We start from the raw sequence: 26,223 nt of genomic DNA on the forward strand, positions 1-26,223 counted from the left end.
TCAGCAGGAGAAACAATCCTTAGCACCTGAAAGGCTTAATGCAAATATAAGAAAAAGACACAAGCCCCTTGACATTTAAGCGTGCAGTGACCCAAAAAGGGTGAGATCTATGGAAATAAACAAGTAGATTAAATTAAATGCTATTGAATCCATAGAGAAAAAAAAAAACAATCTTCCTTCATGTACACTAACAGGGTGAACAAAGACCATTGACTTTCAGAATGCCCAAGACTTTAAAGTTACCTGTACAACTCAAAGAACTTCATCAATATTATACTGGCACAATGGTGCTATGGCAAATGAGAAGTCATCAACTTTATGCTAAATAAAACTTTAGAAGGTATACAATAAACTCAGCTTTGCAGGTTCTATATAGCATATTTGATTTAGAGCATCAAATAAACGTGAATAAAATAAATACATGTGGCTCTGCTCAAACTGTGGGTCAAGCTTGCTGCTGATCACCAAAATCATCACAGTCTCACAATCTTGTGAGAATGGGTCTTGGCTGATGCTAAATTCTGTTTGTTCCCATTAACTCTAAGGGCCAGAATTTTACTTCAAATGTGGTCCTCAAAGAGGTCAAGCCAGTGGAAAAGATCTACAGCAGTCTAAGGACAACACTGAATCGGTTATTCCAAGGTTCCCATCACTGCACTCACATTCACAAAGAATGCATGCTTTCTGGTAGGCAGAGCAAGAAACTTTCTGAAATTGTGGTATTATTTTAGCCAAAGTCACATTTTGAATTTAAACTTGTCTTCACAGAGGATTTAAATGTTGAAAACTTGATGATTCTCTATTCTCTTTCCCATACAGTGTTAGAAAGCAGCTGTGGTAAGATCTCTTGCCTGAAACCAGTAAGAACTCACTCCACAAGAGGGCTTGTGTGTTGTCAAAGTAAGCACTGGTGAGAATGGTCCTTAGTAAGGAATGAGAGAGAAAATCTGAGGCTTGTCAATGGTGCTGAGATACACTGAGTATTGTGTGTCTTTCTTGGTAACAGTAGCCACCATTTGGGTTTTAATTTCCACTGAGACAACAACAACAACAAAAAAAACCATAAAAAACTCAGATGGAGTGATTTAGATTGAAAGATCTAAAATAAGCCTCATTTTTAGGAGAAAAGAATCTTTGAAGTGTTTTCCTAGAGTCTGTAAAGGATTTACCTGTTTTTCAGTTAAATCCATCAAAAGACTGTAAGACATGAAACCATACCTCCAAGACAGTAACTGCCTTGCACAGCTCCAGAGAGAAAAAAGCAGCAAATTTTTACTGTCAGCACTATCTGCAGTCTGCTAATAACTAAAAAAGTATTCACTGAAGAGTGCTAGCTCAGAATTGTGTTTCAGCACAGAGAAGTGCCCCCAAAGCAACGACACAAGGATTCTTCAAGGTCTCCCAAGTACTCTCTACATTTGTTCACAGTAACAAACACAACTTGGTAATTAGCCTTCATTGAAAAGAAAGATTTATTTCAGAAATTTTCAGAAACCCCTAGCTTTGGTGATGGTCCCAATCTCCTTTTCTCTCCACTGACTGACAGTGAAAGGGTTCTGTGGCCACCCACAAGTTTGCAGTAAGGACCTGGCACTTACAATCCTCTCCTCTTGCAGAATACGTCCTGAAAGGGAGCTCTTGAGAATGGGTCTACAAAAGAAGGCTCTAAAGAATCTAATTTACGAGCAAAGAACACTCGCAACATGAAATAATGTAAAATGTCCAGTGATGCCTGAAGGAGTTATTTGAATATTGAAGTGTTTCCTCAGATACTGAGACATCTTTCTTGAGAAGTTCTAGGTGTCCTAGAGACCCCTCTCTGTCAATAACTTTTATAACAACGTCATATATACAAAAGAGGGAAGCAGGGATAGGAATATGGGTTCAGCACCAAGTAACCCGACCAGCATCACTATTCTCAAACGGTTTCAGCTAGGAGCATGTCTAGTTTGCCAGTGTATAGGCACAAGTGTAAGAAACGACTGACAATTGCTGTAGCATCAATCAGCTCCTGTTGCCCATTCTCCATGTTGCATTCCTGTGCAGCCAACACCTCTGTGACAACAGGGGTGCAACAGATCCTGACAGCATCCACAACCTGCCCAAGAAGCACCTCCCTCTTTGCCAAGCCTAGTCTCTGAAGGTAGATTTTGAGGAAAATACAATTTTCTGCTGGGCTTCCAGTGTCTATGGCAGGGAACCTACAAGAGACTGGCACTGGTATTCCCCTGACCACATGAACAAAGTGTGGAAGACCTCTGGCATTGGAACCATGTTTCAAGCAGAACCTCACAAAGATAATTCCATGCTATGCTCTAAAACAGACACGCAGAGTTCCAAGGAAGCAAACCAAGGGAAAGAAATTGCTCCATCTCATCTAAGAGACTGAGCAGAAAGGACAGTGTGTAATGGACACGAGGGGGAACAAAGCAAAACCTCCAGATAGAATCAGGCAACATAACAGGCAAGTCTCAACTGCATTTGCTGTCTGCCTACCTAATATAAATTTAATTCACTGTTCAATTAAAAGTTCCTTGATTGATTGCTTACACTTATCCAATACACCTTGTTTCAGGGACCTGTGTGAATATTTAATGAAGCAGGAGTTGAATACAAAGAGTTCTCTGTTTATCAAAATCTATTATCTCCACAAAACCCTAACAATAATTCCTAATTTCTGACTACTTCACAGCAAACAGGTCTCCAGAACCATCAGTTCCTGGAATTTATGGCTTTCAACACCAAACAGCTGTTTCTTGCTGTTTTGCTTTTTAGCATTTTTAGCTACATACAAATCCAAGCAGACCTCCATAACCCATGTCTTTACGAAAAATAAATTAACAATGATCTGGAAATAAACAATATTAATATTAGAGATGATACAAAGATCTTCAGAGTATAAGGACTGAGGATGGGGCAACTTGGATCTTCTGGTAAACTAGGCTCATTCAAGCATTCAGATGCATTCAGGAATTAACAAGGCTCATCCTTGAAGTAAAGCACAGAAAAGAATCACAAAAATGGCTTGGAGCCTGGGCAAAGCACCTTGCTAGGATAACAAGCCTGCATAATGAGCTAAGACGCACTACATAATGCACATAGCCTAAAGCTCAAACTTCTTTGTAGATGATGCCCATTCAGATTTAAATAGCCGTGGCATAATTTTAGAAATAGTAAAGGCTTTGCCAAAGCTGTTGCTTCCCAAATTAGCATCATCACCGAGTTTTAATGCACTTCTTTTAATTCATATCTTGGCTAATTCATGTTACCAATTCTCACTCTTTCTCCCTGTGTAAACCTTCTGGACCAAATTAATTAATCTACATTTAAAAATTAAAAAATACTAAAGACAGTGCAATCATGGCACACAACCACCTTGCCAGAAAGCAAAAAACACTGAAAGGTTCTCCGATATACTGAAAAGAAAGGTAAGGGGAAGTAACATCTGAAAGTTTCATTCACTAAATTCAGATTAGAAAAAAGAGACTGTTTTAGACAAGGGCTTGCTTATCATGAGAAAGAAGGGAAGAGTGAATTCTCCATCTTCTGAATTTATCAGATCTAGACCAGACATTCAGCAAAACATTTCCCAGAATCAAACAAATCATAGAAACAAAGTAGTGGAGGACAGCAGAGACAGGGGGCTCCTGAGTGCAGCAGTGCCCTGCTGAGGGAAGGATGTGACAGAACCCTCTACATAACCTTTCTGGGCTCTGCATCAGAATAACCAAATTCAAATGGTATCTAACAGGAAGTCAGACTAGATGACACAGTGGTTTTATTATGGTCTTTTAATCTATGACAGTAACTCTTTCACCCCCATTTTCAGTACAATAGAAATGGCAGAACACATAATCTCTGAACCATTTTCACAGTCCGTACAATTATGTTCTGTCATTACTTTACAATGAAAACAACGACCATAAATTAATCCACAGGGTGAATAAACACCGATTTTAATTACATAAAAAGTCACTTAGAGTGGTGTCAGGAATTTGAATTTTAAAAGTTTAAGCTGCAGTACAAGACTCCACCACATTGCATTATATTTTGTTACCATAATAGAAAAATTCTATTATTGTCAGATGTTTTGTACAGTACAATAGTGTTAGTGTTAGAACAATACTAAACAAATAGCAGGTGCCCCTTTAAAGGGATTCCAAATGTTTTTCTCATCTACACATTTGAAACAAAAATTAAAATTAATTTTATCTCACATTAATTTTATTATCACTAACTAGCAAAATTTGGGTTTTGTAAGAACGTCCCAAACTCAAAGAAATGCAAAGAAAACCAGTTTCAACTATTTTTAGCTCAACAATATGTATGTACTGATTGAAGTAGAAAACTTGACATTTTTTGCTATCATGAAAGCTAAACATTCAATTGAATTTTTTTTTTAAGTTACAATTTATATAGCCAAGTAGCCTCCTGCTATGTTCAAAGATACTTTGGAAAACATAAAGCTGACACTCTAAAGCTGTGTTGGAGAGTTTAAAGGAATAACAGGAAAGTTTTCAGAAGTTTATAAGTTACTTAGAAAGAACTACTTTTGAAAGTTTTCTTCACTATCCATTGTTGCCATAACATTAGGATTTTTATTAAGGAAGAAAAAAGTCCCGTGGTGTAAGTTGTAAAATGTACAGCTGCAAAACACATCTGTATTTTACATATAGACGTGCATGTATTTTTCAAAATAGGTTTCAAAGTAATTGTTTTGCGTAACAGTAAAGTACAAAAATAGGGAAATTGAGGACCTAAAATGTTCTTTTGATTTCAATTCCCGGAATTGTCTTTAGTTCCTTTTTTGTACCTGTTGGATCAACTGTCTACTGTTTAGAGGCAAGAGATTTGATAAAAAAGCCAAGGTGGTCCCAAACTTTTTATGCTAATTCTTTTCTCTCTTGTTGGCTATTTCAAAGTGTTTTTCAAATACAGGATGACACACTAATTGCTTAAGCTGAAAATTGCTTCCTCAGTTCATAATTTTCCACTAGTAACTCTAAAAGAATTAACTTCCTTGTCTAACCATGGCAGCTCTAAGTGATTTTAACCCATCTGGTATCATTAGCAAGCACTGTATTTTCTTCTGGCTAAGAAAGGGTTCCCTACTCTGCTCTCATTCATCAGGCTAAATTAAACAGATGAAAGCTGGACAAGCTTTTCAAACCCCCTATGACTATTGGAATAACACTTTTTCTCCTTCCAGACACATGCCCCATTATCACAAGTGCCTTCTAATTTTTAATCCAATCACAATGCTCACCTGTAATATTACACTGATCTCTCATGTGGTATCTACTGCTCAACTTCTCCTTTTTTAAAAAACAGGGGACTATTTTAACTTGCAAATGTGTACCTACCTTGCTGTTAAATTATATGCACAATATTCTATTGCACAAAATTCTTTCGTAGTGGAGACTGCGAGAGCATGGCTGCATTCCTAAATTATGGAGGTCCCACCACCCTGAGAACTGCCCTGCCCTTCCCTCCAGCTCCCAGACCATCCTGAGCCAGCCAGTGCAGCCACTCCCAGCAGGCAACAGCAGCATTGCAAGGACTGAGTGCCGTTACCTGCCCCAGACTTGCAGCCAGCTGAAAGCCAGCCTGTGCCATTAGAGGCTTGATTTAAATGTGCTGCAGTTTCTAAATTTAGCCAAGTAAAGTTAAAATACTTTTTACTAGAAGAGGTTAGGTAATTCCCTTCGACAAAGTTTAAAAAAATAAACTACAGAATGTGAAGCTGACTAAAGTGCATCATAGCCCAAACTTTCCAGAGCTTATCACTATAGAAATAATTTGGTTTGAGTGATTTAAGTCCACTTTAGCTGTAAATGAAAGCATCTACCTGAGAGTGGGGGTCCACCTGCAAACTGTGGCACAACTGATGTGGGTTTGGGGTTGATTAACTTGACTTCTGTGAGGGTTGTCCATGTTCTGTAGTGAAACCGGGTGTGGTGACCTCTGTCCTTCCTTATGGTACAAAATCTGTGTTGTCCTGGAATTGTCCCTAAGCTGAAAAATCTTAACATCCTGCATCTTTAAAAAACCTGATGTTATCAATTAGTCAAGTGAATAAACTCCGCAACGTTTGTGGAAATGTGACCTTCTAATTAAATATTAAATAATGTTATTGTAAATCAAATTGGAAATGAAGTTATTGCATCTGAAACATGACTGTGGAGTCTGCAAATCTTAAAGTCAATGAGTTTGTGTATCAGGAATATCAACTACTTACAATGAACTAGGATGAAAAAAAATCATTGCTTGTGAACACTAAGGTTGCTATAGTTCAAAAGTTACACATCCTAATAAATATTAGGCTGCCAAAAAAAAAAATAAAAAGTTTTTTAAAATAATCAGCTATTCAAAGACTATTTGCTTGAATGATTGAATGAATTTACCCTAGTTTCAATCATCCAAGAGTGGGTCTGGAACTAATAATTCAAACTTGTTTGGTTGGTTCTTCTTCCAGCTCAGCATCTTTACAGTTGCATGACTGACAGGTAATTTTACTGTTACAGTTAAAGCCTCACAGACTCATGATAAGGATCTCTAGGATCAACTTTTTTCCTGCCAGAAAACTGTAATCAACTCTTATTTCACACCACTCTGGATGAAAAATAAGACCAGTAAAGTCTAAAACTTGTACCAAGAGTACAACCCTGCCTTTTGTTAAGAAAGCTGCCTTCCAGGGAACTCAAATCATATTAAAAACAAAAAAAAACCGAAACAAAAAAAAAAGAATCACATGTTTGCATCTCAAAGTAGCATTTACTCTGAAAAAAATTACATTCTCAATAGTATTTAAAATGTTGCAATGTACTTTCAAACTGCATTAGCAGCTTCTCAGTGTCTATAGAAATATTTATTTTGCATCTTTTCACCATTTTAGTAATAACTGAAGCCAGAGACATTTCATACTCGTATCAAAAGCAGAACTAGAGCAAGCCAAAAATCATCTAAGCAGTATGTTATATCTCTGATTGCACCGCGGGACTCTCTTGAACATGCCTGTACTGCTTTTATGAACACTCTCCCTGATGTGAGCCGTGACATGCATGCTGAGTTTTGGCAATAATATACAACTTTTTGTCCAGTTCTCCTACTCCCTTCCAGTCTTTCATAAAGGAATAAAGAAAATGGCCTAATTCAGCAAAGTGGCTGAGATTGGGGAACAGATCTCATTTGCGATTTACAGAAAAAATACAAGAGCTGCTAGAGAAAAATGTGTGAGGGTGTTCCCTTTACACAGCAAATTCGGTTCATTCTGTAGAACACTAAAAAGAGGGGAAAATAGATGCTACCTCAGCTTGTAGGAAAGTAAGCTTGATGAGCTCTCTGAATGTTCATCTTCAAAGCATTCTTCCCTTCCTTCATATGTAAACTGGTTATATGGCAAATACAGAGGTGTAGACTTAGCTGATGGAGACTGTGAGGCCTCTGTCTGTGATGTAGAAGGACCTGGTTGCTGATTTTCATGCATTTTCACATCGCTGTGGTCTGTCACTTTGGATAAGATCCTATCAATGGTTTTGTAGTAAGGCCAGTCAGGTGCCACAGTTTCACTGTCAGTCATGCATTTTAATTTCCTGTAAGAAAAGGCACAAAACATTAAAGCTTGTTTTCCTATAAAAAGTACTTTTCATACAGATGTATCTCAAAACATTTGTTCTGGTCACATTTAGGAGTTGAACTGAATGCTTTTAATGACAATAAAATTAGACACTTTTCTTCTTTAACCTCCAGTGAAGCCTTTCAGGTTCTTTTCCTAGGTTTGACTTGTGATAAAAAGTTGCATGTAAACCCCAAATGAAATTCAGTACAAATAAAGAACATTACAACTTCTAATGGAAACAGGACTGTGTTGGTGGTTGAATAATTTTCTTCCCCTTACAGAATACCCAACTAACCAATCTGACAGCAGCCCCTGACAACAGGAGTAGGCAACACACCACAGCCCTTACCAAACTGTGGGCAGCCCTGTCCTTCCATGCTTTGAAGAAAGAGTATCTATTTCCTATAATGAATACAAGTGGCTATAGATATAATGCATATCCTTTTTCTAGTATTGCCTAAAAGCCCTGAATTGCCTTGGTAAACATCCTCGTAACAACCATAGATACAGATGTCTGTTCATTTGTTACAGAATAAAGATCCGTGTAAGCAAAAGTACAGAATTTCATTAATTTACCAAAAAAAATAAATAAATAAATAAAAGAGAGCGAGAACACCAACTAATACAGTTAATGATGCATTAGAAACAGCATGCACAAAAACATTACAGTGGACTATCAACCATGACCTTGTCTTTCACATGTATCTTACTATGAGATTTATTTTTCAGTCTGCAGACAAGTTCACTGCTATCCCAGTTGGTACCCAGTGTTACTTTATTTTCTTTTACTGAGAAATATAAAATGAGGTAAATAGATGAAGTATACATCTCAAAGAAATTCCAGAGCACAACTAGAGTCCCAAACTTTCATTTCATTTGCCTTTCCCAGTTCAGATCTTGTTACTCTAAATCAAAAGGCAGGAAGGGAACACAACAGGAAAGGCAAGACCAATGACAAATGCTCCATTTTCATAAACCAGATTTCATTCAAATCAACAAAAAGCTGAACCAACTGTGATTCTCACAGCTAGAGGTTTGCATTTGCAGGAAATTAAAAAAAATTTAAAAAAAAAAAGGATAAAAACTATTCCTGGACACCTGGCCCACCCTCTTTTTCTTGAAGCCTTTCAGGTTTTTCCTTCTCAGAATCCATCTTGCCCCCACCAGTCCTGCAAGGGATAGAATTAAATAACATGTAAACATGGAAAAAATGGTGCCAGACTTAAAAGTGAGAACTTGAAGTTCTCCCTTTTAAACCACTCTCAGCTTAGAGTAAGGGGAAATCCACTAGTGAGAAAAGAAGGCAGTAAGATTGCTTAGATTTTAAAGCCATTTGAGGATTCTTTTTTCCTTGTCCTTGTAAGGTCTGATGAGCTTTTCCAGCTATTTAGAAATGCACATCATAGTCCTGCAAAGCAAAGCCTCACAGCCATACATACTTTTATGCCCTCTATGCATTCAAAATTTTAATTTCATACATATTTCACAACCTACTGCTGTGATTTCATAGAGAATATCAAGCACAGCCTACAAATACATGCATATCCATCCAGCACAAACAGAAAATAGCTAAATACAGGCCTGACAACAACCATCAATTAATATAAATTATTTTTAGTTCAATTGTTTAGGCCATTTGCATGAAAAACATATCAATTATGCCACTATAAGCTAGTAGCCAAGCCTACATGCCACATTTGCTTGCCTGTGTTGAAACCCCCAGTGTGTTCAGGCTATGGAGTTTAAAACTGAATTGCAATTACGCAGTGCTTTCACCATGGTCAGTCATCCCCACGGGTGAGATGGCAAAAGCCCGGGTGAGCACAATCTCAGCCACTGCCAAGTCCAGCAGCTGCATTAAGACTTCTTGGGACATGGTTTGAGCCTTCAGGACTGCAAAACATTATGTCAAAAAGGACAGGACAAGCTTAGAGCTGATACTCTGCTGACTCTGCTCAGGGGACAGGCTTGTATCTAGCCTAATGTCAGCCAGGAGCCCCAGGTCCCCATCAGCAGAGCTGCTGCCCAGCCAGGCTGTCCCCTGCCTGTACCAGTGCAGGGCATTCGGCCATCCCAGGGGGAGGACTTTGCATTTGTCCTCGTTGAATTTGATGGCATCCCTGTCAGCCCATTTCTGAAGCCTGTCTAGGTCCCTCTGAGTGTCAGTCCTGCCCTCACAGGTGCAGACTGCAGCCCCCCGGTTTGGCATCATCTGCAAAATAGTGAACATGCACTCCACCTTCTCCTTTGGATTGTTGGTATTAAACAGTTCCAAACCACTGCAGTCCTCCACTGGGAATGAGCCTCTAGGCAGAATACAATCCACCAACAACTACTCTCTGTGCCCAGAGATCCAGACAGTTTTCTACCCAGCTGGTAGTCCTTCCATCTGGAGTATAACATGCCAGCAGGGACACAAGGATGCTCTTGGAGAGGGTGTCAAAAGGGTTTGTACTGTCAAGCTAGACAATACTTTGCTCTACCCTTATCCACAGATCTAGTGTTTTAAAAACAGAAACCAAGCAGGTCACTCTGGTAAATTCAGTGCTGGTAAATCCATTCTGGCTACTCCCAGTCACCATCTTTTTCTTTACATGACTGGAAATTGCTTCCAAGACTGTTTGCTCAATGATCTTCCAAGGAGTTGAAGGGAAGAACATTTAATTCCTGTTCCTGCCTTTTCTGAAGATTCAACAGCCTTTCTTCAGTCCCCAGGAACCTCCCTCAATCTTCACAAACTTTCAGAGATCATTCCTGACTCAGTCCTTTTCTACCACTGGTATTTCTGAAAACTCTGCTGCAGGCACACCTGATTGAGACATCTGGGCAGTTTATCTGAAATAAAGATACCAAGTATCCTCAGCCTTATTATCTGCATCTGCTTTCATTAAATCACCCACCCCTGTGGTGATTTTTGGGGCAACCCAGGTCTAAATACAGGCTGGGGGATGAAGAAATTGAGAGCAGTCCTACAGGGAAGGAGTTAGGGGTGCTGGTGGATGAGAGGCTGGACATGAGCCAGCAATGTGCTTGTAGCTCACAGAGCCAACATTATCCTGGGCTGCAGCAAAAGCAGCATGGGCAGCAGGCTGGGGGAGGGGATTCTGCCCCTCTGCTCTCCTGAAACCTGGAGGCTACAAAAATACTCAGAGGGCCGGAGCAGCTCTGCCATGAAGACAGGCTGAGAGAGCTGGAATTGTTCAGCCTGGAAAAGAGAAAGGTCCAGGAACACCTTATTGTAGATTCAGACTAGATATAAGGAAGAAATTTGTAGTAAGGGTGGTGAGCCACTGAAACAGGCTGCCCCAGGAAGCTGTGAATGCCCCATCCTGGCAGTGTTCAAGGCCAGTTTGGATGGGGCTTTGAGCAACCTGGTTTAGTGAAGGTGTCCCTGCCCATGGGAGGGGGTTGGAACGAGATGGTCTTTAAAGGTCCCTTTTAACCCGAACCATTCTGTGATTCAGTCGAAAGGTTTCAGGCACAGGCATTTTCCCTGAGTAGGTCGGTACCCTTTTTTTGTTGTTTGAGCTCAGCTGTGTACCTAGACCCCCTTTTTTACAGAACTATGACAATTTTGAAGGAAGAGCTGTTGTTTATTGTCTGCTCACAGAGCTGTAGAGTTGCAGTTACGTAAACCCAGGTTCTCTGGCTCTCAATACACTGAATGGATACGAATTCTTCTACTTCTGACTGCCTACCATAGCTTTGAGCTAAATAAAAGGGATCTCTACCAGGAGGTAGACAAGGGAACTGTGTTAGCTTAAAAGCAGCACCAGCAGCAATCATCTACCTGTACGGAGTCTGGCTCACACACACAGAAAAAAGGATGAAACAGAGGAAGAGATGAGAAGATAAGGGGAAAGGGAGTGTCAGTCCTTTGGAAGAGAAGTAGAAATGCTGCAGGTGGAGGTAAATAGGGAGAACAGTCACTGCAATAGTGGTGATGTTTGAACTTTCTGGTAAAACAAACCAAATAGCTGCCTTCATAATACTAATGTCAAGTTCCAGGATTTACTGACTTTTAAGTATATTTTCTACAACTGCCAGAAGTCCAGAAAACCTAGTGAGACAGTTGAGAGCCTTTGCCTGCATTGAGGTAAATGTAACCCTGGAAAAACTGGAGTCTGAAGCAGAGATTAATTTACTGCCCTCAGTCATTAGCATAACTCATCACAGCAATCTTGCTTCCAAAAGATAAGAGTTGGGGTTTTGTTTGTTTTAATGAAACATGAGGATATTAAAAGAAACAGGACAATATGAAGGCTGGAATGCAATAGTCCAGAAACGAGAGAGCAAGATGAGCCAAACATTAACACTTTGAAACTGGGCAAATCACTGCCTGATTGAGCAAGCCAGGCAGAAAAAATGAGGTAAGAAACACCGGGAAGTGAGAAAGTCAGCAGAGCTTGCAAAACAAATTCACACTGAGTTTATCTAGGCTTGTTGCTGTTTCATGAGGCTCTATTAAAATCCAGCTGAGAGCAGAGGCAACTGAGAACTTTCTCCAAAAACTCAGGGATCAAAGTCAGATTTCCAGTGGACAAATACCCAAAGCATGCCAACCCAGTTAATTTGAAAGGTGATTGCTTGTCTTATTCCAGAGAAGTGAATAAATTAATGGACTTTGAGATCCCACTGCCAAAATGCTCCACTGAATAGACTGAGACAACTGTTGAGTCATATGTGCTGCCACTGACCTTTTTTCAGACTTTATTCTCTGTGCCTATTAATCCACCTCCTAAAACAAAATTATTACAATATTATGTTCTAAAGAGTTGGGAGTTTTTAAATCATCATTATTTAGTCAGCAAAAAGCAAGCAATCTATAACTTGCTTCATTTTTTTAGGCTTTGCTCAAAGCAGTATTGCTTTTTTATTATTATTGCAGCATTTGATATTACTACTTGCCTTAAGGGATGGATACAAGATCCATCTCCTGGGGTTTCTAGGAAAAGCTTTCAAAATAAATAATAAATAGCAACTGTTTATGAACCAATCAATGGTGAGGAAAAGAAAGATGATGAAAGTACAATACTAGGTTGTGCATCTGCCATAAATTATTGAATTAAAGCGAAAGATAGTAAAATATTCAAATTCAACTTTTTACAGTAATTTGGCTACACTCATATTTTATCATTTGCTGTAACAGAGGTCAAATATTCCAGTTGCATAATGTCATAGAGTATAGCAACGGATTACACAAGCAGAAATGTTTAATTGCTGTCATGTACACATGAAAATAAAAAATTAGACTACTCTTTCATTCAAATCATGAGACTGATTCAAATTTACCAATCATTAACATTAATTGACTGCAATTCAAATCAAAGAGCAACAGCTGCATCCTGTTTTCTAGGCTTTGGGGAGGGTGATGTTTTTGAAAATAATAAATTTGCATTCACACAGTTCTTATTTTTAAACATCAGAAGGAATCAGTCAAAACTGTGGACCACTGTGCAAGCTGTGCAAACCCTGCTTCCTTTTTATCAGCCAGAGTGTATTGTGTCAGTGGCAGTGTTATAACAGCAGTTACAGAGCCCTGTTCCACAGTGAGATCAGCACATTAGCAGTGACAGGACAGAGCTTCCTTTTAGAAGGAATAATTACAGGTTCACATGAGCTGATAGCACCGAGTAGGCTGCATAACAGAAAGAACTGGGTACATGCTCTAAGGCATGCTAAAGCTCAAGAGCTGGCACACTAATCTCAGGAAAACTTTTGATGACCAGCACATCTGAAAGCTTAACTTTGAATTCCAGGAAGCTTGACTCAGCCCTTCCTTCTTCCAAGATGGATAAATGGGGAGGTTCATGCAGCTCACCACACAGGTATCTTTGAAGTGGAACATTAAAAACCTGGTGGCTGATCTATCCACAGCAGATATTTCAGATTTTACAGCAATGCCTAAAAGCAGAACTTTACTCAAATACACCTTTAGAAAGGGTTTTCGTTGCCCCTATGGTGGTGTGGAGAATTTTCCACCCAGTCAATTTCCACAGTGGATGAAATGGTCCCTTAATATACTGAGACTCCAGTAAGAATTACTTCAGGTCATGATATATTTTTCCCTGATTAGTTTCCTCCAAATGCACTTGGACCATAGTAATGCAGAGGAATACAGGAACCACTGCCAGATCAGTCCATCATCTCACTCTCTTCTGACAAAGGTCAGTGCTAAATACTTCAAGAATGATTTTGACAGACAGCTTTTGAGGGCACATTCACCCATAAAAGCACATGATTATTTTTCCATCAACAGCCAGTAATATCCTGAAACCCACTGTCTTTCATAACTCTATCTAATTGGAAGACAAACATCTGTTTGTTTTATATAATTATTAAATTATTTTTATTTAATAAATCTAATCTTTAGTAAAAATAACAATAATAATAATAATAATAATACTAAAACAACCTGCTGCTCTCTTCTTGTCAATGGTTTTCAGTGGCAATGAGTTCCACATGCTTACTATGCAGTGCAATACAGATTTATATGACTTTAACTAGTTTTACATTTCTTGCCTTGCAATTCTTATAACTTCTTGTATTATGGCAAAAAAATCTGCTTTACATCCTGAAAAATAGTGCATATTTTTATGCACCTCTAAAACTCCTTAAGCATTCACAAACTTTTCCACTTCTCTTACTAAAGAAAGCTTTCCACATCTTAGCCTAACTGTTCTCTAAGCTTCTTCTCATTCTCTTGTCACCTTGCTGAAATGTAGGGCAGGCAGAAATAAACACAAGAATTCAAGGAGGAAATAATGAGATGAAATAGATTTCTGTATGGCATTTTAACACCTGAAAAATGCTTTCACCTCAGATGTGGAGGAATGGGATATGATCACCCTAAAATTGCTTTTGTGATAGATACTCATGCACAATGAGCTACACCTGAAGTAACTTTACCTGGCAGCACAAGACCCCAAGTGGGATCCAAACACACCCAGAACCAGGGTGAATACCTGGGGTGGGAGCCCCTTCTGAGCCACTGTACACACCCATGTAGGTTGCACTTGCTGCAATAATTATTGGCCAAGAAACACTCATTCCCTACTTGTGCATATGTGTTTGTCTGGCTTGGACACCTTCTATTCATCATGAATGTCTTTCACTGAGCAGAATAAAGAAAACAGCATTTATTCAACTGTCTCTTAGAATGCCATGGGATCCTCAAACTGGAGAGCACCATTATAAACATGTTCACTGCTTTCTATTTCAGATCATTATATGTTTCAGATCATCCATATCTGTTTAAGCAGATGTCCCAGGATAAGACATGCCAGTGGTAGCACTTTTAAAACTGAACTTGGTTAAAAAGACACGTAGAAATATTTAAGTACTGCTTTTTCCTTTTATAGTAAAAATGTGCTTATTTTTCATCAGTATATGTATGTGTAGTAACTTGTAGGACAGAGGTTTTATGTTCCTTTATGAAACTGTGGCACAGAGCTAAATAATATCATCTGATTAAATATTTTAATGCAGTTTATTTCTGACTGTTAAAGGAAGAGTAGAGGCCACTCCACCTCTGCAGCACTGTTAGGAGTTGCCCAAAGAAGTAAAGGATCCTGAAATGGGGGAAGAAATAAGCACTCAAGTGCAGAACACCCGCCCTCCCTCCTGCTACTGGTGCCATGTTCTCCCATGTCACACTTACTAACCCAACAAAATCACTACAAATCATTATTATCTCAAAATAGAGTGTTTTCCTACTCTCAGGATCTTCTTTTCCAATTTGTGCCACAGATGGTGCCCAGAAATACAGTGATGTAAAGCATCTTCCTCAAGTGTCCTGCAAGTACCTGAACATGGATTAAAAACTCGGCTGCCTCACAGCAAAGCCAGCAGTCAGTGGCCACTCACATCATTTACAGTTTCACCACAACCTTCCTTATTCTCACACACCACCAAATAGTACCCAGAAAACTAGAAATTAAAGTAATAGCTTCTGCTTGTCCCTGTTCTCCATACCAGCTCACCTTGACAGCAAAGCACACAGGCGTGTTAACAAACAATAAGAAGATGCATTTCATAAGCCAGAGCACAAAATGAAACAGCTCTCTGACAGCACAAGGCAGTTTTTAACTCTCCTAAATTAGCATCTCAATCAATAAGCAGGGAGCTGCAATACACTGCAAAATAGAAAAGCAGAGTGACAACATGCAACAGAAGCAATCTTAGAAGTTCACAGAAATAGAAGGATATTTCTTTAAAGTACACTTTCTCACACACACACAGTGCACGTATGCGAGTGATTTTATTTCTTCCCTTCCCCCAATGCAACTTTAAAGTAAAAACATTATTTAGAAAAAAAAAAAATGAGACTCTCTGATTGATGACAACACTGTAAATTTAGAACAAAGACTGACAGAAATAACCTATTCCACTTGACAATTACGGCACTTAACTATCGTGCAGTGTTGCTGCTACAGACACCTGTAAAATCTCAGTGCCGCGGGATGCAATTCCCAGCAGGGAAGACTGCAGATTTAGCAGACTAAGCAAAAGCCTGGTAGCCAGCAACTCCCGACTTCTAAATCTGCATCTGAGTGTGAATTGCTCGGTGATGCTGGAGAAAAATTTATCTTACTTCCAGCTTTCTCATCTACAGTCTGGGTGAAGAAAACTGTAGGGATTACAGCAGGGTTGGTAAAACATTTTGGAGATGTTAGCATTTGCTACGAAACATCAGGTTTAATATTATGGCAAATGATGTTAAACATTATGCTTGTGGATCATAGAAATGTAGAAGGACATTCAAAGTTAAGGGGTTTACAGGATTTTCCCTAGTTTTCTATTTGATGAGTAGTCTCTGCATTAAATACAGTAAGGGTGCCTTACAGAAAAGCGAGCAGTTTTAACATGGTTGCCTGCTGTAATAACCTTTTTTATTATTAATATGAGCTTTGAGGAGAGATTAAATAAAAGAATCACATATTTGATTTTCTTGCATTACAAGCACATAGCTCAAATCACCACTCAGGATTTCCAGTATGAGGCAGTTTGTGCTTCGCAGAGATAAGAATTAAGAAAAAAAAAAAAAGATAGGGGAATATTTCTGTTAAGTTCTAATTATTTTTCTCCCTGCAAACAACAAATGCACAAATGCCTCACGTTTTCTGAAGCCAACTTCCCCTCCTGACTGCTTGCCTGTTCTTTATCATCCCCTTGTAGACACCTCCGCCCTCCCCCCGACTCCTTTGGAGCAGTATTGACGGTGCACATTGATTCTCTCTGCAGATATAATAGTTCTTTCACTGATGCTGCTTATAATTATAGCAATGTGTGTCACTCAGTAATAAGACATTCAATTATTCTTGGCCCCGTGAAGTGTAACCCTTCAACTCATGAGACCAAAATCTAGGAGCATCAGCCCCCCCAAACATTATTCTGTTCTAGTTTGGTTTTTTTTTTAACTTTGCCTTGCAATTCCGATCCTCAGTGGCCACTTGAAACTGCAGGAGTTTCACTGCAAGGAACTGGCTGCCAAGCTAACACAATCAGTCCCCTCAGCAAAGAGCAAAAAAAATAAATCTCTTTTCCCCATTAAATACATTTCCATCCCTCTGCATCATAACAACGCCAGCTAATTTTAAAGAAACAAAGTTGTCCCAGAGTTTGACATGAAATGGGGGGGGGAAATTAACAATGACGTAACAGCACTGGCAAGAGAGAATTTTAAAAGCGATATGAACAATCTTTAATCTTTTATCGACAGATTTCCTCTAGGAGACTTCTTTCTGAAAGGCAAAAATCACTGCGCCATCCCTGCTAAAATCTTTTAAAATAAAAAGAATTAACTGAAGCTTACCTGTACTGGAATGTCATATTTGTAATTTTTATCTTTATTTCCTCTCCGTGGCGAATTTCTCCAGTCATTTCAAAGAGTTTGTTAGCCATTTTCTCATAAACTTTGGCATTCCTTTTAGTTTGTTTCAGCTCATCAAAAAATTCTTCCCAAACCAGCATTAAACCTCTCATTTCTGCATCAGTCCAGTTTCTGGCCCTCCTGTGTTTCTCAGTCTGAGAAGAGACAATGTAACTGGGAATTTCTGCTGCAGCCATTGCTGACTGACCTAAAAGGGTTTTAAAAGAGGACACTTAATATAGATTGAGTTTTTAGTTTAGGTTTTTTGTAGTGCAAGACATGCATATGTGGATAAAGAATTTGAATGACAACAGAACATATGAAACCTTTTTGCAACAGCTTGAAGCTTGAGTGCACAAAATGGGGCCTACATCTGACAGGCAGGAATTTAGTTAAAAGCTTTTAAACAGAGAAACGTCATTTTGATGTCACGTTTCCATAGCAACAGAGCAACTGCATAAGCTACAACAACAAAAACCTTTTAACTGAAAGCCAAAGAATCAGGACAAAGTTGACAGGCCATCAATATTAAAGCTTTTAAACACTTTAGGTTTAACAAAAAAAAAGATCTATGCAGCCTTTGAGAAGCTACTTTTAAGTTTCTACTTCTTTTTTAGCTTTCCCTTACCTTTTAGGCAGACAATCTGCTAGCAGGGGGTCATGGTCGCCTGAACGAGCTTTTAAGTTGTGCCTTGACAGACTCTCTAGGAGGTTGCAAGGACTGAGGCCATGTACACAAAAAAAAAAGCTTTTTTTTGCAAAGATATTCTGCAAAAAGAATCAGCCAGCTTTATGAAAACTATACATCTCTAAGCTAATAAATGTTTAAGCAGGCAGGCTCATTAAAAAGGAACCTGCATCTGGGCTTTAGAATATGCAAAAAATAGTATTTAAGTGTTTATATAAAGAGAAATATATACAAAATTTCAATATAAAGCCACTTTTTTTTTTCCCCGAGATGTTTTGCTGCTGATAAGCACACACTGCAGTCCTGTCAGTATGAATTTGCCTTTGTAGGTATGTATTACTGTATGTGTATTTTGTATTCCTAGTAATTTAGATGCTATTTATGCAGCCTGTGTTCTGCCTTAGGACTGCAGCAGAAGCATTTCACCTGCTTTATGGGCAACCTAAAAGGATTATTCAATGAGTTAAAAAAAGGCTGCAAGATGCTTAGAACTGTGAATAAATTGCTTTGCTGTAAAACAAGCATTTTGAGCTGGTTTTTATACAGGGCTAAATTGTGCCAGCAGTTATATCAGAGAAGCAGGGCTTATTCATTGTATTAAACACTGCAATACAAGCAGTGGGCCAAATCCTGCCCCACTTACACTCCTGCAATCTGACAATAATCTTCCACAAAAGAGTGAGATGCAGGAACTGCATTAATTCCAGCACTACGACCAGCTAAAGAGAAAGATGTTCATTCCCTACAGTCCCAATAGAATCGTGTTATGTAAAATATAAATAAATAATCCACGGACCTTTCTCATTGTTATTTTTCTGTTTCAGCATATAACAGCAATAACGACCTCACTGCAGGGCATTTCCTGAAGATTAATGGCAGGCAGGGGTTAATGGCCTGAGGCTCACCCAGTCAGTCGTTAATCCCCAGGAAATGTTCTGTGCCTCAATCCTTAATGCTTAAGTATCCTATAAATTGTAAGTCTTCTCATAACCACATCCTTGATCTTAACAATAGTTTAAAAACGCACGGCTTGGTTTGCATCCTGGAGATGGCAAAGAGAGCACACAATGTTCCTAAAAGGTACACTAGTGACATTTGTGGTACCATTGTCTTCTTTCTATTTTATTTATTCTACTGCATATTACAAAAGGCACAACAGCATACCATAGAACAAGGTGGGGGGGTAGGGGGTAGAATTACATATACTGTACATAGGAATTTCCACTGATCCAACCCTGAACATGTCTCTATCAGAAATATACCTGCTGAGTCACTGCCTTCCTAAGGGAAAAAAAAAAAAGGAGAGAAATAAAGAAAAAATCCCCTAGCTTCCAAATAACTGCTTTTAACTACTAATATGACAGCCTAGCAACTATTACCTTTAAAAATGTGTAAATAGCAGCATATGTTGTGATGATGATCTTGCATGGTTTGTCTCTTGGGTGGCCAGCTGGGAGACGTCACATGATCAGGGGACAGATGGTGGTCAGAAGAGGATCAGCTGATGACACATTCATTTTATTAATTTATTGTTTTGTTTTGAAATTCCCATCACTTAACCTTGGGCTTCAGGCAGCTCTGTTAATAAAACCGTACCAACCTCGGCTGCCTGTGGTCGCAGCCAGTGGCTGGGGATCACCAGGACAAGTTTAAGGAAGCAACGCAGAGTCCAAGAGGAAAATACCATCGCTCTTGGTCTGACTTGGAACGAACACACACTACTGCAAAGCCAGGCTTGCTTTTCAACCTTTAATCATCCATTAAAAGTTTATTTTTCTCCTCCAGACTTTAAACCACCTACATTGTGAAAATGCCGATTAACAGCACTATGAAACCCATAGCATGGTACACACAGCTTGTCAAAACCCAAAGATATGTGTGGTCTCTGCTTTAAGGATATTTTTAATCCAGTTTCAAGTACAACAACCAGGACAGGGTGGGTGAAAACCTTTCCAGCTGCACCAAGTTTTTTCTGTTATAGTCCACAACTTTTCCTTCCCCTCTCCATCCACATATGCTTGGCACATGTGCGGCTGCTCTTTGTGCTCCATGCTGGCCCCCAGACCCTGGGATCCTGCAGAAGAGGGGCGGTTGTTTCTCTGTGAAATTCAGATCTCAACTTTTCTATATGCTGTTTCCTATTAGTGTACTTGACAGATTGATATAGTGGTATAGTGCTATTTAACATCTGTTAAATAAAAGAAATGCTTTCTAATAATACCTCCCTTATTCCCCTCCTCTCAGCACCTGAAGGGAATCTAAGTTTCAAGGACTCAGGTTCTACCCCCTCCTCTAAAAAAGTCATTGATAATAATTATGGAGACGCCACATGCCTCCTCTGCCTCGCCAAAGCAGGTGTGCCAAGTGGTTGATAAAGTGACTGTTTTCCTACGTGGATCTGAAAGCAAGAGTAGTTTTCTTATCCCCAAATAATTCCTGCAGTCTTTAACAGAGCCAGGGTAGGGAAAATACACCTCTCCAGGCTGCGCCTCTCTCAGCTGTTTGTCCCAACTCAGGGACTCAGTGACTCCCCAGGCTGCGCCTCTCTCTGCTGATGTTCTGCAGATTTGTCCAGTCCCTAGGAGTCACTGAGTCCCTGAGTTGGGACAAACAGCTAAGACAGGACCAGCAAACCTTTTAGGGGAAGAGCAGCTCTGTGGCAGCAATAGCAGTCGGTGCCCAGGCAGGGCACTGGGAGGAGAAGCTCTGTTAGCATTCAGCTGCTTCTTGCCCCTCTCAAGTTAGATACCAGTCAAGATTTGTCATCTACCTCGAAGACTGGCTGGTCACCAAACCCAGAATAACTGCTGACATGACAAGCTGCAGCTCTGCCAGACTGAAGGCACTGATACCCCTCCTGCCCTCCCCTCCAACTCCTGATGGCAGAGTCCTCCAGCACCAGCCTCCTCCATACTGAGAACCAACCTGGCACTGAGCAACCCAAAAGCAACTGAAGCTGCAGCTGTTCTCATCAATAAAATAAGGATATAAGGATATAAAATAAGGTCTTGGAAAACACTGATATACATAACAGAGCTACTGAGTACACCTTTGTACATGACTTCCCTCTGTAGGAGAAAGTTGTTCTCCTCCACTCTCCTGCTCACCCCAGTCCCTCCTCTGATGGGCAATGCTTGAGAATCTCACTCATGCCTTTCCTCTCACTGCACACCAGCTCAGAGGAACATGAATTTAATGATCCTCTTGCAAATCTGTTCTTCGTATCATCTGTCTAAACACCCTACCTTTTTTGCAGTCATTATATATCAGCTTGAATAATAGCTCTCACAGCTGTTCCACCTTTCATGGTGATCTCTAAAGATAACAAACCTCAAACAGGGTAGAAGGGTTTATAATTTGCAGATGTGATCTAATGAAGTTTCCCTATAAATGCTGCTATCACAGAGTTCAGACAACTCCATTAATCCTTACATATCTGTTGACTCTACCTCAGGTGATCTGTGCTAACTGACTGTGTATACAGCCTTCAGCTTTGCAAGAGTGGGCTAATGCATGCCAAATAAAAGTCCCTTTAGCCAAGTTTTAGGGAATGGTGTTTTCCCCTGTGCCTGCAGGGAAAAACGGCTTCAGTCACTCAAGCACCAGAGCCCAGCCCACAAACTGTGAGCCACTACATCGTGATTACAGAGGAGCATGTCCGATCCTGCTGCTGGGGAGTGTGGTAGAAGTCAGGCAGAAACTTCTGGGCAAAGCAGAGTTTATTCCACTAGGACACAAGAAATTTCTGCAACTTCCCCTAAATGTATTTCTGTGTCTGAAATCTACATGGGAGCTGTCTACAGAGATGCTGACACACAGGTCACTGCCTATTGGGATTTTTCGAAATGGAAGAACATTAACTTTGGTTCAGGAGAGTCTTGCTACCAACTGGAGAAAACACCCTTTTAGGCACAAATTTGGAGCAGTGAGACCGGGAGGAGAAGTTGCCTGCTGAAGGAGCATCACCCCTCGAAGACACAGGTCCAACTCAACAACACGTGGGTACCTCAGTAGACTATTTTGTAATGTCTTGATTACATAAAACTAAAAAAACACACAAAACCCCACCAACAAAAAAAGCTGCTTTCACACTTTCTGTTCGGGGCAAGCTGTTAAAAGTGAGATCATCCAAAGAACAGGCTGGTCTTGCAATCCTCTGGTCTGGCCGACCAGGAGCTTAACACATGGGGGTAATAACAAATCTTGAAACTGGATCGTGACTGCAGAGCATGTGTTCATTCTCTGGGAATTTCAGTGCAGACACACCTTGATAACTGTGCTTTAAAAGGTACAATACTATGTATGAGTTTGTCTAGAAACAACACATTTGGAGTTTGCATGACAGTGGGATAATATGTTGTAAGTTCAGAAAGGCTGCGTGTGTTGCAAGGCTGTCTCTTGCCCCACATTTTGCCATCCACTGAGCTAAAAGGCCCACTTTCTAAAGCCTTACTGAAAATTATGGGTTTAGTATCTCTGATAGCTGCCTACTGCAATTTGCGAAGATGGTTAAATGCAATGCAGGTCCCCTGTACACTGGAGAGACACTGTCCCTGAGACACTGGAGAGCAGCAACTGTGGAAAAGGACCTGGGAGTCCTGGTCAACAGCAAGTTGCATATGAGTCAGCAGTGCCCTGGAGCCAGGAGGCACATCCATGTCCTAGGGTGCATCCTTGTGGATCCCTTCCAACTCAGAATCCTCTATGAGAGAAGAAATACTCTGTGAAATACTCTTATGAGAGAGGAAATATTCTTCCACTACTGCTGAAAAGCTTGGCCAGAGAAGACAGGCTGGGACAGGTGATCAGGAGGAGAAGCTGCCTTTTTTCTCCTCCATTAAACCAACAATGAATCTGCTGTGCTCAGGAGAGTGCTGGGAACGAGGAGCTCACCCAGAAGTAGGGAAGCACCTTGCAGGCAGTGGTGCCTGACTTAGGAACGCCACTAAGGTCCATGCACTGTTCAGTCTGCCAGTCTCCTTGGGTGGTGGAGTCATGGGGGTGTGTAAAGGCTCAGAAGCAAGAGAAAACCATAAGGCTGTGAACACAGAGCCATCAGGTCAGTGTTGTAGAGCTGCACACAGACACAGCTCGTGCCTTCCTACTGCCTGTGAGGGAATTTTAACAACACAGCAGCATTTGCAAAGGAAGCCCAAAGCTATCCAAACTGCAGGAGGGTCTATTACAAATACAGAACAACAACAAAAAAAAATTATTCAGGCTGAGGAAAAACAGTAGGTGTCTTGAGATACATAAAAAAAGGGCAGTCCCTTTCCTCAGGGGGCCTGCAACTTAACTGGGACATGCCACAAGGGAAACACATGAGAGACCAGAAGGGACAAGTGACAGCAACACATCACTGAGCAAAGGACATTGCATGGTTGGATAGCTTTTATGTACACCTAAAATAATATCACCTGCACAGAAGTCTGACAACAGAAATGGGTGCTGTGGTGGAGGCTGGCTGAAGGGAAGCCATCCTGGCTGATGTGGGGCAGAGAAGATTTTGATATGACAACACTTAGAACAAAACCAAGAAAAACAAAGGTTTCCATACAAAAGCCGTGCTACAGGGCTGTCTGAGTGAAAGGTCTCCCTGATGGTGGAGCAGGGCACTGGGCAGCCCAGGAGGACTGTATTCTGGGAAGGTGCAGGTGAGCTGGAGAAAGGTGGAGAGGTTTTTTATTTCATTTTGCAAGAAACATCCCGCTTAAATTTCACTGTATTCAGAACATTTCCCAAAAGCATTTTGATCTTGCTGAACTGGCAGATTCTGACCAAAAATATCTCCTTTGCCTATTTTAGTAGTAACCATGGAAGCCAGCTTTGCACCGACATTCAGTTGGAGAGAGGATGGCGAGAGACAGCGAGGTGAATGCAGACAAGCTGGGAAATGAGGCTTCAGCAGTTTTTGTGGTCAGATCAGGAAGCATTAGCAGGCAAGGGGGAGAACTGGAATTACGTGGGGCTTTAGAAGAAGGAGCTCATGAACTGCAGGGAACCCAGAGAATTCACTGTTTGGAGAAACCAGGTACAGGCTGGTATGTTGATAGTAATTAGATTAAAATTAAAATACTGAGGGTTTTTTTTTAATTACTTGATTTTTTTTTAAGTTTAGCAGAAACACAGACATTCATGCTACAGACCCTAGTTTAGCATATTGGAGGGGGGAAAAAAATCCCTTATGTCCAGAAGGTACAAATAATCACTGCCCAAACGTCTGGCACTTAGAATATTATGCAGGCAGGATGCCAAACTAGATGGACTTTGAGTCACACATGTTCCTAAATTTTCAAGCATACAGGAAGAGACTGGCCATACTATTAAAAATTTAGTTATATCATATTGAAAACAAAGCACTTCAGTTCTGTGTGCGTCATACTCACAGTTCAATTTATAACAAATAGAGAATTTCCTAGATTTCCTTACTCTTAAGAAATAATTTGCAAGTCCTTAGCATACGGAACAACTCTGCAGTACGTAGTATCAGACATACTCCTTTTCTGGCAGGCAAGCAACAAATCATATTACAATGAAAATCACTCCGTTCCCAGTGAATGGTTTCCCAAATTCCACTTGAAAGAAATTATTTTGGCCCTGCTTACTTACTGGGGTTAGTCAGTAAGTCCTCCTGCTCTTGTTTGGTTTTTAGCACATTTGAGCAAGTTACATGCTGAAAAGTGTCTAATTCATTAAAAACTGCTGCTACGATGCTATGCAAATATTGCTCTTCCAGAAGCAAATTCCTCTGAGAACCTGTTCTAAACACTTCGCTTTAGACATAAACCATGAGTTAATCCAGTTTGGATTTGAGATGTATCACAAAAGAAGAAAAATAATCCCTGGTGTGCACAAGTCTGCCCTGTGCCTTGTGCTGAGTGACATTCCCGTGACTCAGCAGGGCAGGAAGGAAAAGCCATGTCACCAAAAAATAGATGACGGCAGCTGCTTTGATCGGCTGCTGCTGCTGCTGCACACAGCATCGTTTGTGCCCCAGCAAGAATTAATGCTGCTGGTGTCACCCCTTGCTAACTGCAGCGAGAGCAGCAGTGGTATTCAAGTAAATGCCAGGAGGAGGTTATTGATTCATCGATCCTTAGCAAGGAGCCATCCCCCAGGCTCGAGCAGAGAGGGAGCCAAGCGCAGGGAGCGCGGCGCTGGCGCGGGGCTCCAGCTGAGCAGGTTTGCGCAGCGTTGTGGTAGCAAGCATTAGAGCTGCGTTGAATAAGTGGCTTCAAGCTCGCTGTTCTTCCAGAAAGAGGAGCGGTGTGGGCCCTTTTCCAGCAACCTCAGAGGAACTGCAGCGCAAGTTGCTGGCAATTCGCTGCCAGAAGCCCGGCCTCGCTGCTCAGAGCCTGCTACTGGCTTGGCAGCCGGCTGCATCCACCTCCCAGCTGTTTGCATCCCCACACTGTCTCTCCCTGGGTCCCTGCCAAGGCTGGCAATAGACGTGGGAAGGCCGGACCAGCCCCAGTCATCCCTGCCCTCAGCCGCGCTCCAGGTGCGCCCAGCAACTCCCGGGGAACCCCTCACACCGGCTCATCTCCGTGGGGGACAGTGGTGGGATTAGCTCCTGCTGTTCTGCAGTTCAATCACACACAGGTTCTCAAAATAAAAAGCATTAAAATCCAAAGATGTTTGCCAAGTGGAGAAAGACTGGAGCTTCTCTATCTTGCACTTCTGCTTGGGGACCCCAGCCTACCCCCAGCTGCAGCCCTTTCCCCTCACAAGGGTTCACTCAGTTCTTTTGCCCCTCAGAGGAAAATTTAAAGATTTAAAAAAAAGTATTTCAGATAAAATATTTAGGGCACTGGAGATTTTCATATCAGTTCATAAAAGATTTAAATACTAAAATGTAAATGGTGTTTTGGGTATTACTGCGAGGCAGCCTCAGGAATGGAAATTCAAGACAAGTGTTGCAACCTATAAAGTTCAGACAGTACTCTTAAAAGTATTCTTAAAAGCCTGCCTCATCTGAGAGCTGCCAAAAAGGTAAGTAAAACCAAATTCACCAGCACCCTCATGCTGTGATAGCAAATGAGCTTA

At 40.6% G+C, this 26,223-nt stretch overlaps 1 protein-coding gene across 5 annotated transcripts in view; it reads right to left on the minus strand.

Annotated features, from left to right (window-relative positions):
• Positions 1 to 26,223, minus strand: part of MSANTD1 (Myb/SANT DNA binding domain containing 1) — a 45,377-nt gene that overhangs the window by 2,692 nt on the left and 16,462 nt on the right. For 3 of the 5 annotated variants that reach the window (XM_017727711.1, XM_017727714.1, XM_017727712.1), the window contains 2 exons: positions 17,433 to 17,697; positions 7,308 to 7,592 (listed from right to left, as the gene is read on the minus strand). In XM_017727711.1, coding sequence (XP_017583200.1) covers positions 7,308 to 7,592; positions 17,433 to 17,697 — 550 coding nt within the window. Of the gene's footprint in view, positions 1 to 7,307; positions 7,593 to 17,432; positions 17,698 to 17,815; positions 17,902 to 18,117; positions 18,320 to 26,223 lie in introns of those variants that run through there. The other 2 variants (XM_008645070.2, XM_017727713.1) reach the window with 2 other exon arrangements.

Source organism: Corvus brachyrhynchos, unplaced genomic scaffold (genome assembly GCF_000691975.1).
Source record: "Corvus brachyrhynchos isolate BGI_N302 unplaced genomic scaffold, ASM69197v1 scaffold80, whole genome shotgun sequence".
NCBI classification, from domain to species: Eukaryota; Metazoa; Chordata; class Aves; order Passeriformes; family Corvidae; genus Corvus; species Corvus brachyrhynchos.